We start from the raw sequence: 15,442 nt of genomic DNA on the forward strand, positions 1-15,442 counted from the left end.
CTGTAGTTGTTATGGTGCCAGAAGTCCCTGGTGCTGTCCCCCAAATGGGGGGCCAAATAGTTTGGCACTTACCTAAGTGACAATAGAGTGACCATGCTGCCATGTGACGTAAAGCATTCCCTTTAACTATGTCAAGTCTGAGCAGCTTTTCAGATTATTCACTGATCGAGCACATCAGATGACAGTCTCCACCAATAAAATTATGTAAAGCATTGCACAAAATTGACATAGTTAAAGAAGAATTAGAACTTTGGTTGTGGCTTCACCATGAAGACTAGGAACACTGCTGTTGCCCGGTGAAACAAAGATAGCTGTAAAACTATTTACAAACAATTTGACCCCTTACTGGAAAAATCGCTCCAAAGGCCCCCATGCACCATAAAACAGAATGCCTGCAGTGGTTATTGTGCTTAGGGTGCTCTTTTAAGGAAGTATTGTATAACAGTTAAATTAAACATGTTCTGGTGATAGACTGCAAAGGCCAAGATTGTCATTTTTGACCACACCATGCAGACATGTCAACGCATATGGCATATGGGCTGTTATAATGTTACTGAACCTACCTTAAATAAGGGAGTCAGGATAACTGCACCAGCACTGCCAAATTCAAACGCTGTCAGCAATTGGGGAAGGATTTTATGACGACAAAAATCCTCTGGGAATGTGTCCAGGTTTTCACTGAGCTGTCCAAAAAATGTCTGTCGCTCTGTGGGATCTTTTATCTATGAAAAAGGAAAAAGGGCTTATTAAGATAAGAAATCAATGAAAAGTGCAATGAAGAGGAGAATCAACAGGCAAGGAAGGAGGTCAGAGAAGGTGAGAATAAACAGATTGAAAAAAGAGTGCAGCAGCCTTCATGTAAGTGGTTTAATTCTAAACAGAGAAATATGTCATCAACTGAATTCTAACTAAAAACTTATAAATGATTTTAGTAAAAACCATGAGTGTCAATTACAGAACAGTACAATCAAATCATTAGAAAAAGTCACAAAGATTTTGGCCCACTTCCATTGTATCTGGCACAGAATGAGCACATTTTCAACAGTCAGGTTTAACTTGTCTTGTAGCAGAGTACGCAACTAATTGGATGTTTTCTATGCTATTAACATTCCATTTACTTGGTTCAAACTGTCTAATTGGTCAACGAAATGTTGACGACACGCTCTACCCATAGAGGAATCCTATTCATGTCTGTTTTTAGTTACCAACTGAGTGAATCTTACAGGAGTTTGTGTCTTTAGCAAACTAAGAAAATTTTTCATTTGTGACAAGTCTAATCCAAAGGGTACTCAAATGTCCAGCTAAGGTTTCTCAGCACAAACAACACAACCCCAAGGTGTCCGTGAAGGAGAGATATACCACTCTTAGTAAAGTAAGCATTGAGACTCACTGTGACACGGAGAAACAATAAGAATGGGCAAATAAGCTTTTGCTCATTCTCACTGTTTGCTGTAAGTTTCTCGAGCTCGCTGTACAGGGCGTTCACATTTAGGAGGCCTTGAATTAGTTTGGCTCATTTGTTTGCTTTTGGCGCTTAGCTCACATTATATATTAATACACAAACACTCTGACTCAGGAAGTCTCTTACAATCTGTTTTTATCTTCGTTGCATATTCTAAGTGTCCCTGTAAGTTTAAAAGAGGGGATCCAGATATCTAGACGAGTACTCCTTGTTCATTGTAACTAGAGCAGGGGTAGGCAACCTTCGGCACTCCAGATGTTTTGGATTACATCTCCCATAATGCTTCTACCGCCATAATGCTGGCATCGAGGGAGATGTAGTCCACATCTCTTGGGGGTGCCGAAGGTTGCCCAACCCAGATCTAGAGCATTATCAGCCATGTATCACAGATGCAAATAATGCACGACTGAGGCACAAACTGAAATGTTGCATTCTTGCTATTAACACTGCAGTATCTCAATAGACAATTGTACGTTCATTTCTTTGGATTGCATTTCTACTATGGATAGAGAAGGCCTGGGAGTTGAAGGTTTCGGACACAAGCACAAATGACAACATGAGAGTTTTACATATGGAGACCCTGGTGCAGTGAGCACAATCCAGGATTATTATGTCTCATTAATGGGTAATAGAAGAGGTGAAAACAAGTGCTTTAGTAGTTCACAGTATCTTGTGTAGAAGTCCTTACTCAACATTTAAATGTTGGACTGCCTTTGGGGATGGAATGAGTCTACTAGACAAAAAAAAAATATTGAAGGACAATACACACTTATAAAGCTGAAAGAGGTTTATGGAGTATCCCATTATAATGACAGTTTATAAAAGCGCCAATTTCAATGAGAAATCAGCAATTTTAAAAATTAATTACTGAAACAACCTGTCAAACAGCCAAAGTGTTTTTTCCTGAGCTAACGGAAGTGTCAGGCGTGCTTAACTTGAACATCCCTGTCTCCCTCTCCTTGTAAACCTCAGATCAGAATGCGAACACACCAGGTAAAGGGGGCACGCATGGCAGACGAGTGCAAAAGTAGGCATATGTGGAGCCCCGGAGGGAGAGGTCTTTTAAGATATACCCCCAAAGAATACATGAATGTATTGATTTGGGACATATCTACTAAACTTTGTTTTGCCAATTTGAGAAGTGGAGTATTCCTTTAAAGAAATGTCACACAAGAAAACTGAAAATCATATAATAAGAGAAAAGTTTAATTAGTGGAAGAATAGTGAAAAAAAATGGCTTAACCCCTTAAGGACCAAACTTCTGGAATAAAAGGGAATCATGACATGCCACACACGTCATGTGTCCTTAAGGGGTTAAAGGACCACTATAGTGCCAGGAAAACATACTCGTTTTTCTGGCACTATAGTGCCCTGAGGGTGCCCCCACCCTCAGGGACCCCCTCCCGCCGGGCTCTGGAGAAGGAAGGGGTTAAACACTTACCTTTCTCCAGCGCCGGGCAGGGAGCTTTCCTCCTCCTCTCCTCTCCTCTCGATGTCATTGGCTGAATGCGTATGCACGGCAGGAGCTGCGCGCGCATTCAGCCGGTCGCATAGGAAAGCATTTACAATGCTTTCCTATGGACGCTGGCGTCTTCTCACTGTGATTTTCACAGTGAGAAGCACGCAAGCGCCTCTAGTGGCTGTCTCATTGACAGTCGCTAGAGGCTCTGGAGGCTGGATTAACCCTCAGTATAAACATAACAGTTTCTCTGGAAAAAAAAAAGGGTTAATCCTAGAGGGACCAGGCACCCAGACCACTTCATTAAGCTGAAGTGGTCTGGGTGCCTAGAGTGGTCCTTTAAGGTGGAACAACAATAAAAATAAAGAAATTAAGAATTAAAGATGGAGAGCATGTGAAATAATGTAAGAGTATAGAAAACAGAACAGCACAAAAGACATAGAACAAACTGAGCAAGTGGCAGAAATTATCCAGAAAAGAAAAAATAGAGTATACAATGGGGAGGACTGACCTGAATCTCTTCCAGGAAGAGATTGGTTTCCACAAAACTGTTGCTGAGGAACCCTCCTGGGGAGCGGCAGTTCAGGAGGAAGCGTGCTGGATTGGGACGGGCTTTGGGGTTTGCTCCAACCAGCTCACAGTAGTGAGGCACCAGTGTCTTGGGGATCTGATATATACAAAAGCAGGCAAATAAACCCCAACATAACATCTTATCTGTAATGCATACATGCGCTACTATAACCTTTACACAAGTTATTCAATGTGTTCTACATCGTCTGATAAAGTCCAACAAAAACTACTGATTGTGAAATATTGCTGTAAGGCTTAAAGGGTCACTCCAACCAAAAAACAGTGTTTTCATGAAGCACTGGTTTTGGTTACAATAACCCTTTCTGTGGTGGCCCGCCCTCCCTCCCTCCCTCCCTCCCGCTCTAGTTTCCGCTGGAGAGGCCAAATTCTTCCCTGATCTCGATCTTCCTTGGCCAACGTCACCATCCCTTGCCGGAGGATGACTGAGGGTAGGACATTGGCGGCATGGAAGGGAGGTCATGCCTCCATTGGCTGCCTGGCACCAGCACGCTATGTGAACTGGCATCAGATGCCAATATTGCTCAGAATTGATATTAGCCAGTCCAGAATACTCCCAATGACCCTGCTGTAGATAAAGTCACACCTCTGGAAGCGAAGGGGTTAATCTCCGTATGTGAAGCATTTCAAAGTAAAACGCTGGACACACAGACTTCAAATCACTGATTTGGTCATGGTGTTTGGAGTAATGCTTTAACAGAATTATAGGTTCTAATATTATATTACAAGCTACTCCATTTTAAAAAACACTGAGCCACCAAGCTCACTATTACATGTATGTATTGCATACCTTTCCAAGGGATCGGAGAGATGTGGGGCGTGGAAGAGGACCATTAAACACCTCCCAGATTAAGCAGCCAAGGCACCACATATCAGCTGACCTGTTACACAGAAATTGCTCATCAAACTACTCCCCTTACAACGGGAGTCAGTTATGCAATGCAAGGGTTAATTAAAGAAAACAAAAAAAGAGAAAGTACAAGAAGGTGCAAGCAAGCTATGCAAAGAGGGCTTAGTTGCCAAACAGTGAATTGACAACTAAACTGGAAAATTTCAGGCTAAAATAGCATATCTGTGACCATGGCTTAACTAAACAATTTGTAAATGAATTATTTTGGCCTATATGTTGGCATTTGGTTTCAAATCAATGCAATTTATATTTTAGATGTTAAATTCAATGAAGCAGTATCTCTCAATAAGAGAGATACTGAAGCAGAAACTATAGAAGGTTAAAGTAACACACCACTTTTCCTTGGAACTCTTGGATCGCTCTGTCTTTTCTGGGGGGTCATATTTCTCCAGCTCACTGATCTTTCTGGGGGCTGTTTCCTCTGCTCCAGCTGGGTACATATACTCAAGACCACCCAGCTTCCATTCCCCAGCACGGTCCACATACACAGCCGACATACAGACATTATTGTGAATTAGGTTACCATCGTTCACCAAAAAACTTAGTGCTTTCTAAAATGAAATAAATACATAACAGGGAAATGGGGTCATTCCTGCCATTTGTCACCGAATAAAACAAAAACATTTAATATAACACATACGAATTTGACATGATTGACATTCTTACCACTATCTGATGAAGGCCCCATGAGATCTCCAACTCACTGACTCCCCCTGAATCAGTCCTAGACTTCATGTATGTTTCAAGCTGGGTCACTGGCTCAGTCACTATGTATACACATTTGTCAGTCTGAAATGGCAACGAAAGATGAAGGATTTTTTAGTTTTAAAAAGCACACAAAAAAACAGAGAATGAAAAACAGAGGCATATTCCTTAATGCTGTTCATTAACCTGGATTAGGCAGTCTTTTTGTTTATCACAACAGTCCTCACAGATCATTAGACCTGAAGGAGATCCTCTCAACAGAGGGGAGAGACTGCTGCTGTCTGATGCTATGACTTTATTTTAAATGGAGATCTATAGTCCCAAAAATAATATTTTTTTCGGGACAATATGTTCTCATCTATCACTGGGCGCACTTACCACTTTCCTTTGCCGATAAAAATTTAAGTTAAATAAAATGTTATCACCTCATTTCAAGCGCAGAGACTTCTCCTTTGCAGCTCCCGCTTCTTCTCAGAAGATGTCAGCATGCCTCAGTCTTATCCAATCTAAGCTTTGGTGGACGAGATACCCATACGTGGCCAAATGTCACAGCTATCCAGTCAAATGCTGCTGTAAACAGATTTTTAATGCAGGGCCGAGTTTGACGCTTTTCTGGAGGAGGAAGCTACTCTAGTGGTTGACAAGTTGACAGCCGCTAGAGGTGTATTTAACCCTTCAATGTTAAAATTGCTGTTTCTACAAAATGGCAATGTTTTACACTGGGGGATTAAAATGAAAGGACCACTGCCCCAGAGATCTTTATTGAGATGAAGTGGTCTGGGTGACTTTAGTGAATCTTTAACGTATGTGTTTAAAATTCATTTCTAATAATTTATTTAATGACATTACACTATTGTGGCTGCTTTTTATCCTTATGCAACTACCATCTACTATTGAGTGGAATCGAATAAACTGAATTTATTTTGCGAAGTACTTTGGGAGGAGCTGTATCCAAGACATATGCGTTGGCTAGCTAACAATTGTATTCTACCCTATAAAATGCTTTCTTTCCCTCCTTTATTTGTAGTTTTTGCTCCCATATTTATAGAAAACTGCTTGAGGATTTGGAGAAGACGATGGAAGCATACCTCTAAGGCAGGGGTTTTCAATTTATTTTCTCATTGTTGAGGAATAAATACTTTTGTTGTTGTTAGTTTTATAGAACCATAACCAAAATAAGCAGTAGTGGGCATGGTGCTTGCAGTGTGCAAGTAAATCATAGTTTGTTTTTGTAGAATATTCTGTTTCAGGATTTTTGATACAGGCTGTCTAGTAGAAAGATCAATTTAGGCAAAATACAGTGTGTGGGTCGAAACAAACCAGTGTGTGGGTCGAAACAAACCAGTGTGTGGGTCGAAACAAACCAGTGTGTGGGTCGAAACAAACCAGTGTGTGGGTCGAAACAAACCAGTGTGTGGGTCGAACAAATCACAGGAAAAAATGTGGTGCATATTTAAGCAGTACCAATTATCATGATCCAATAAAGCAGGTTAAAAGACATTATGACTAGATCTGTTCTTTAAAGGGATTCTATAGTGTTAGGAATGCAAATCTGTATTTCTAATGTTATGGTGCCCACTAGTCCCCACCGGCACACAAAGGGTTAAATCACCCCCCCCCCCAAAAAAAACCTTAACGCCCCCGACTCCAGCACTAATGGGACATTAGCGCTGGAGTCGGGGGCGTTAAGGTTTTTTTTTGGGGGGGGGGTGATTTAACCCTTTGTGTGCCGGTGGGGACTAGTGGGCACCATAACATTAGAAATACAGATTTGCACTGGGTTGGCAATCCGCCTCCTCCGACGTCAATCAAAAGGGGGACCACAGAGAGCACCTCAAGAACATTAGACCCTCCCCATAGGAAAGCATTGAATCAATGATTTTCTATAGGGTTTTCGCTGATGCTGGAAGTCCTCATGCAGAGGATAACGTCCAGTGTTGTTTAAGGGTCTGCTAGCATTCTGGAAGGGACTCTAGTCAGTAAAGGAGTAGTGTATATTTAAAAGAAAAACTACCACAGCAAGAAGACAGTCTTAAATTAGAGAGGTAAAGGTTTAGCAATAATATCAGGAAGTATTACTTTATTGAGAAGGTAGTGGATGCATGGAATAGCCAGTTGAAAAGAGAGAGCAGGGAGAGTGTGTCAGGTTGCTCATGGGAATGGGGGTAACCCATATACATAAATACAATAATAAGAGAACTGAAGGGGAGACAGGGAGATGGTGAATTGTCCGCACCTCTCAAGTCAAAATTATTATAATCAAATAAGTGGACTTATTTGATTATTATAATTTTTCAAACATCCTTGTCTTGGGTATTTTAAAATAATTGATTAAAAGTGATGGTTTTAAGCTTCTACTAAGGGTAGCTCTCCTTTTTCTCAGAGGGAAGACTTAGGAGGTGCAGACAATTCACCATCTCCCTGTCTCCCCTTCAGTTCTCTTATTATAGTATGCATGGAATAGCCTTCCAGCTGAAGTGGTAGAGGTTAACACAGTAAAGGAGTTTAAGCATGCGTGGGAAAGGCATAAGGCTATCCTAGCTATCAGATAAGGCCAGGGACTAATGAAAGTATTTAGAAAATTGGGCAGACTAGATGGGCCGAATGGTTCTTATATGCCGTCAAATTCTATTTTTCTGTCTGAAGGCAGCCTTAGCCGGCCACTGAAGGCAGCCTTAGCCGGCCACTGAAGGCAGCCTTAGCCGGCCACTGAAGGCAGCCTTAGCCGGCCACTGAAGGCAGCCTTAGCCGGCCACTGAAGGCAGCCTTAGCCGGCCACTGAAGGCAGTCTTAGCCGGCCACTGAAGGCAGTCTTAGCCGGCCACTGAAGGCAGTCTTAGCCGGCCACTGAAGGCAGTCTTAGCCGGCCACTGAAGGCAGTCTTTGTCATGCAAGGCGAATTTTTGCAGTTTCTCAAACTGGACAAAGTGGGATAGGGACCCTGCACCCAGACCACTTCAATAAGCTGAAGTGGTCTGGGTGCCTGTAATGTCCTTTTAAGCAGCAATACATTGAAATCTATGCTGAACAGTCGCCACAGTCAATCTACTGAACTGGCAACTAAATTGATAAGGTTTACTGGGTCCAGTACCTCCAATCCATCCACATATGATAAAATATTGGGGTGTCTCAGGGTCTTGATCCGTTTCAAAGCAGTTCTGGCTGCTTGCGTCTGCTCTTCTGCACTTGGTTGTATCTCGTATGTGAACACAGACACTGCATCTCCACCGACCTGTCGTGTGAACAGATACAAACCATTACTATAACCTTGTCATACATGCAAGCTCCCCCCCCCCCCAATGCAATAACAATACATATATCTTCAAGCAATTGTTGAGCATTCCATCGCAGTTATTCACTAAACTCCAGAATGTTGCGAATTAAAATGTGAGGCTAAATCAGCAAACCTGACTTTTATTTATTTTATTTTTTTTTTAAACTGACAGGCGTATTTATATTTCCAGATCTCCTATTTATGTCTTAATTTTTTTTCAATTCGGATTTTAATACCACCCCCCCAAAAAAATAAAATGTTTCCTGACTACCTGTTTATGGTAGGTAGTAAAGTGCAGATAGGTAAAGAGATATATTAAATCACATAGTGATATCTGTTGTAACATGCAAAACACACTAATTATGCAGCACAAATTAATATGCTACTACACCCTGAAATTATTTTTAGTAAGAATAGCAGTAATATCCAGCCAGCCCATTATACAACCTGTGTAACCCAACAACCCCAAACTACATAATAACAAATCACCCTGCAGCTACTGGCTGTCATCCTCCCCCAAACAAATACCCCTTAATGATGCCATGGGTACCCTCACCTTCTTTTTTCCTTTCTGGATGCCCCATCCTCCCGGTAACTCCTCTCTCTCCCCAATAATATCATAGGGGAAATCACGGGCCGGGTCCCGGGACCAGAACCACATCCTGACACCGACTGTGGTGGGGGGTGGGACACGTCACCGTGACGTTCCCGGAATAGGGGCGTGGCTAGGTCGACACGTAACCCGCAGAGCTGTTTAGATGGTGACGCGGCGCCTCTAGAGCTCTAAACACAGGCCTCGCAGAGACTTTTTGGTTTATTATATATTTATGATTTATTACAATTTACTCTAGACTGCAGAGCTCTGTCCCAGCAGGATCACATGACACCGAGTCACGTGACTGGAAAGGTGGTGCAGATGTGTGATGTGGTCTGAAAGCTTGTTGCTCAGATGAAGCTTCCACTAGTCCAGGGGTTATGCACCCTCCCGCACTCCTGATGTTGTGGACTACATATTCCTTGATGCTTTGCCAGCATTATGGCTGCAAGAGCATTATGGGAGGTGTAGTCCACAACTTCTGGAGTGCCCAAGGTTGCCTTCCCCTGGACTAGGCTTTCGTTGATCTATTATTATTTTGTTTCACCATAGTTCACTAAACTCTGAATTGCGACATTTCTCTCTCTGCCATAGTTACAGCCTGACTATTATAGACTAGACACTTGGCTACAATTGGGGGTTAGTGAATAAAATCTACTGGGTATTTAATTACCTGATCTGGAAAATATATCACCAACACAGCTGTCACAGTTTGGCTAGTTTAAAGGACAACTGTCAACTCAAACAGCTGGTGTGCCTGCACTGGGGCCCAACACACTGAAGGGGCCCATTGGGTGACCCATGCACATCGGGCCACCTGATAATGTGTTCTCAGGGGCACTGCCAGCGCCGCGGCCGCTTAATAGCGCAACTGGGCCCCTTTAAGTGACAGCCGGTCACTTCCCACCAACTAACACTGTCACACGCAGGGGACGAGGCAGTGAGCAGGGGAGCACTGTCTGGGAGAGTCTCTGATTACCAACAGCCTCAGCCAGTAGAATGAACCCCAGGGAAGCCACCCTCCTGCACCCTAAAGGTAGGAAACAGGAGAGTGGCTAAAAAAATAGATATATATTTTCCATGTGTGTCTATCTGTGTTGGTGTCTGTGTATCTGTCTGTATGTATATCTGTGTGTCTGTCTGTATGTGTATATTAGCTATATGTCTCTATTTGTGTCTGCATGTGTGTCTGTATGTGTATCTGTGCCTCTATATTTATCTGTGTTTGTGTGTGTGTCTGTGTTTCTTTGTGTCTGTATGTTTATCTGGGTGTCTGTAAAAGTGTCAATGTGTGTCCCTGGGTATCTGTGTGTGTCAGTGTTTGTATTTGTATGAGATGTCATTCTGTGTATCTGAATGCGTATCATTCTGTGTATATTTGTATCTGCATGGGTGTCAGTGTGTGTATCTGTGCAGACAGCTCATCTTTCAAACGCCAACACTACAAACAAATGCACCCCTGCATTCAAATGTCAACACTACATCGAGGCACACCCCTACATTTAAAGGCAAACACTATACACAAGTAAACCACTGGCAAAAGTACATAAAAACACACAAGTACACCCAGTGGCGTACACACAATCCATAGGGCCCCGGTGCGAAACTGAAACTGATCAAAGGACTAAAAGGACCTTTCTGCACTTGCAACTGTAACTGGAATGGTGAGGAACAGTAGCAACGCTATGCACACATCTTGAAGATTGGATGACAAGGCACAGTTTTCCACAAATAGAAGGTGAGAAAGGTCCTTTACAGTGGATCATCTCCAAATCTCTTCCTGAAATGTTGAACGGAAGCTCAGAAGCTGTTCTGGGAAAGCTGGTGACATGTTCTCTGGGTAGCATTCCTGTAGCTGCGAAGCAGCTTTGAACAAATCATCATCAGGACTGTAGGCTGAAGTATATTAAATCTCTGCATGACATTGCTCATTCCAGCAAATCGGTTAAACAGCTGGTTGGTCACAATGTCTAAACACCTATAAAAGTGGTTTTAAAGCATTGTTCATGATCCTGCAACCTTTCATCTATTGAAAGTTCATCAAAGTGACGCTTCACTTTTCTTACTCTCTTGTTTTCGAACTGCGTCTGGATGCCAGCCTGACATGCATTCATGCCAGGCTGGCCTTCCAATTCTTTGGACAGACATGCCCCCTTTTTGGGCATGTTCTCCCCTTTTGGCAGGTTACGTGATTCGCACAAGTGGCCCACCCATTGACTTCCTGCTTCACTGGACACTGCTGTTAGGGGTTATGGATTTACTTGACAGATGAAAACATAAATTAGAGAGAGATTAGCATAGAGTATGTGTTTTCTTATAGCTGCATCCTATGAGTTTCCCTCCAGCACCATCTCCATCAGATACATGACGCTTGGGACGTATGACTGTTTTAGTGTTTTTGGTCGATAAGATTCCGTAATTAGGCCCATCATAATTGTCAGCACCAGGCCCACTGTGCTCTTAATCCGGCCCTGCCGCTGTGGCGTTGGTTGGCTCATCCGTTCGGGCAAAAGAGATACGAAAGCCAGACAGATAGACTTTAATTTCTTGACTTTCATATACCATTCATGAGATCTGAGCGCAATTCGTATATTTTGTGCGGTCAGATCTAAGCTGTCTGGAGAAGGGTCAAATGGAATATTTCAGGAATAAAATGTGAAAGTTATATATTTTTATGCTGTTTTCATGTGTGCAATAAAACGTGGGTATTTTATGTACCTTGAGAGAATTAGGTTATTGTAACCGTTTGGACCAATTATCTCTAGGGTAGGGGGGAGTGTTTCCATAAAATGCACTTTGCTCTTATTGTTTGGGGCATTGCATTGTCCAGTGTACCATCAGGTCCAGGGGGGGGTTGTCCTCTGGCCTGAAAACTTGAATAACTTACTGTGTATGAATACCCATTAAACCAGTTAGTTTTACCCTCAACTCGCAGCCTCGACTCGTGTTGTAGGGAAAGGTGTATCCTAGCTTGTTAATAGCTAGTGGGATGTTCTACATTTCCAGGAATTAAAACTGCATGCTGATGGAGCGGCGATCTCACTCTCCAAGATCGGGAACCAGGATAACCAAGCAGTCCAAATTCCAGCCAGCCAGCCTGGAGGCAACCGTAACATTTGGTGGCAGAGGTGGGATCGTCCTGGAGTTCCTAGGAGAGATACAGAGCGGATGGTAAATTGAAGCTATGAGTATTTACCACCTTAAAGGAACTACTAGAAAGTTGAGGTGGGAACGCAAGCAATCGTCCTAGGAGGGAGCTGATTGCAGAATTGACGGAGCTGGATCAGAGCTTCACCATGGCAGAAACCCTGATGATGATTGGTGACGAAAAGACCAGGATTGTCAGAGAGAGACTCTCCTTCTTCGGGCCGAATCCCTCTATGGAGTTGATACAGCAAATAATGGCCCAGGTAGATGCGGAGATACAGGCAACTAGAGCCCACAAGCTCAGCAAACTTACAGCCCAGCATGGTCCGGCAGCAACCATGACGACCATCCCTGCAGAGACGACCGGGAGGTGAAAGATTCCCTGTGCGGCTTTCAGACCTTTTCTGGACAATGAGACGGGGATAGATGAGTATTTAGCAGACTTCGAGCGGCCATGTGCACTCCACCAGATCCCCAGCGAGGATTGGCCCACTATACTGTCCAGAAAGCTATCTGGATGAGCATTGGATGCATTTCAGACACTAACCCCAGAGGAAGTGACCCAGTATGTGCAGATTAAGGACACCTTGCGGCAGCGGTACGCTGTTACCCCAGACATGTATCACAGGCAATTTCGAAACACCAAGAAAAAGCCGAATGACACTCACACCGAATGGACACATAGGATGCGAAGGACGGCCACCCACTGGATCAGCGGGTGCTAGGCAGTAACTGCTGAGGAGGTACTGCAACTATTTCTACTGGAACATTTTTACAATGGCATGGACCAACAAGGGAAGAAATGGTTTCGAGACCCACTACCCTAAACGAGACGGCAAAGTTAGCCGATGAACATTATGATTCGAGACTACACGAATCATCCAACTACTGACCGACGGCCCGAACGGAAACAAGGGAAAGTTACTGAACGCCGGACTGTATCGATTTCAGGGCTCCTGCACCAGCAGGGCCCACCCGGTACTCGGGACCACCCAGTAACAGCATCCCAGACCGTCCCCGACCAACTTGCTATCGGTGCAAACAACCCGGTTGTCTTATGGCGAGCTGTCCCCTCAACAATCACCATACCTCTCGGAGCTACAATTCTTCATCTGGCCCTTCTCGACCCGCCCGGGCTCTTTGTGTCAACAAGGAGGGTCCCATGGAGGAATACCTAGGTCCCCTTCATGAAGCTGACCCGGTATACGCAGCCTCCAACAACCACCAGCACCACAGGCAGAAGGTATGGCTTGAGGGTCACTCCACGGAGGGGCTAAGGGACACTGGCACTACGATTACTTTGGTTCAAAGTCACCTAGTTCCAGAACATAAGCGATCAGGTCAAATGGTGGCCGTCCGAGTAGCGGGAGGGGATGTGTACAAGATACCTACCGCTAAGGTACACCTTGATTGGGGAGCGGGGAAAGGGACTGTGAATGTGGGGATAATGGATAACCTACCTGCCAAAGTCCTGCTGGGCAACGATTTGGGCCCAATGACTTCTGCCTCTGATCCTTCTTACAACTCAGAAGGCTCACCCAGTGACTACCCGGGTACAAGCAAGGACTCAGCAAGACCCCTCACCAGTGCGGGAGACTCAGTTAAGACCCATCCCGACTATGACTTACTCCCAACCCCCCCCCCCCCATACCATGGGACACCCCGGCCGCATTTGAGACAGAGTCTAGGTCCGACCCGACTCTCCTTAAGTATAGGGAAAAAGCAGAGACTGGGGCTGGGGGACTAGATAATGAGACGTTTATTTGGGAACGAGGGAAACTGTATCGACTCACTGAAAAGAAGGGACACTGTAAGCACCAGCTAGTGATCCCCCACAAGTACAGACGTGAGATATTGAGAGTAGGACACGATATCCCTTTAGCTGGCCAGCTGGCCGTGACCCGCACCCTACACCGCATCACCCACCCCTTTTTCTGGCCGGGGTACAATGCTGATGTGCGAGCACCTGGTGAATATGCCCATTATAGATGAGCCATTCAGCCGGGTCACCATAGATTTAGTGGGGCCACTGGCTACCCCTAGTCCATCCGGTAAAATATATATTCTTACCGGGGTGGACTACGCCACCCGGTACCCAGAAGCAGTGGCCCTATCTAATATTGAAGCAGACACCGTGGCTAATGCGCTGGTTCAGGTGTTCTCTCGGGTAGGATTTCCCAAAGAGATCCTATCCGACAGAGGCACCCAATTTACTGCTGAACTCACGCAGCAGCTATGGCATCTCTGCAAGATAAAATCTCTCCTTTGCTCTCCCTACCACCCGCAGACTAATGGGCTCTGTGAGCGGTTCAATGGAACCCTCCAACAGATGCTCAAAACATTTACCCAGGAGTATAGAGACTGAGAGCGCTTCCTACCGCACCTCCTGTTTGCTTATCGGGAGGTGCCCCAGGAAACGACAGGGTTCTCGCCTTTCGAGCTGCTCTACGGACGCAAGGTGCGGGGACCCCTGACAGTGGCGTACACACAACCCATGGGGCCCCGGTGCAAAAACTGATCCGTGGGCCCCCCCGCGCTTACTCTGCGTGGGTCGGGGCCGCAACACAAGGTGACGGGCACCTGGTCACAGGGGTTGCAGGGCAGCGACCCCTGCGACCGCGGTATGTACACCAGTGCATGCAGATACACATACACTTAAAGGACCACTACAGACCCCCAGATCACATCAGCTCAATGAAGTGGTCTGGGTGCCAGGTCCCTCTAGTTTTAACGCTGCAGCTGAAAACATAGCAGTTTCAGAGAAACTGCTATGTTTCACTGAGGGTTAATCCAGCCTCTAGTGGCTGTCTCATTGACAGCCGCTAAAGGAGCTTCCGCGATTCTCACTGTGAAAATCACAGTGAGAAGACGCTGAACGTCCATAGGAAAGCATTGAGTAATGCTTTCCTATGGGCGGTTTGAATGCGCGCGCGGCTCTTGCCGCGCATTCGTAATTCAGAGCTGAGAGGCGGATCGGGGCGGAGAGATCCCCAACGCCAAGGGAGTCTGGTGCTGGAGAAAGGTAAGTGCTGAAGACACACACACACTCGCACGAACAGACGCATACACACTAGCTAACAGACACACACACTCTCACGAACAGATGCATATACACTAGCTAACAGACACACACATTTACTGACAGACACAGACCACACACACTCACTGACAGACAGACACATACACACTTCCTTACAAAACACAGTAACACTCTAACACACACACACACTCTAACACACACCCACACTCTAATACTAACACACACTCACACACACTTTTTTTATTAAATTTAATCCCCCCAG

General features: G+C 44.7%; 1 protein-coding gene across 1 annotated transcript in view; it reads right to left on the reverse strand.

The window, feature by feature from the left end:
* The window catches only part of SCYL1 (SCY1 like pseudokinase 1), a 29,940-nt gene extending 20,846 nt beyond the window's left edge, over positions 1-9,094 (reverse strand). The window contains exons 1-7 of the mRNA XM_063438265.1: positions 8,955-9,094; positions 8,216-8,356; positions 5,086-5,208; positions 4,753-4,970; positions 4,300-4,390; positions 3,433-3,588; positions 564-722 (exon numbers count right to left, since the gene is read on the reverse strand). Coding sequence (XP_063294335.1) covers positions 564-722; positions 3,433-3,588; positions 4,300-4,390; positions 4,753-4,970; positions 5,086-5,208; positions 8,216-8,356; positions 8,955-9,059 — 993 coding nt within the window. The 5' untranslated portion in view covers positions 9,060-9,094. The remainder of the gene's footprint in view (positions 1-563; positions 723-3,432; positions 3,589-4,299; positions 4,391-4,752; positions 4,971-5,085; positions 5,209-8,215; positions 8,357-8,954) is intronic.
* Between the last annotated feature and the right edge of the window lie 6,348 nt (positions 9,095-15,442).

The sequence above is a fragment of the Pelobates fuscus genome, chromosome 12 (assembly GCF_036172605.1).
Source record: "Pelobates fuscus isolate aPelFus1 chromosome 12, aPelFus1.pri, whole genome shotgun sequence".
Classification (NCBI taxonomy): domain Eukaryota; kingdom Metazoa; phylum Chordata; class Amphibia; order Anura; family Pelobatidae; genus Pelobates; species Pelobates fuscus.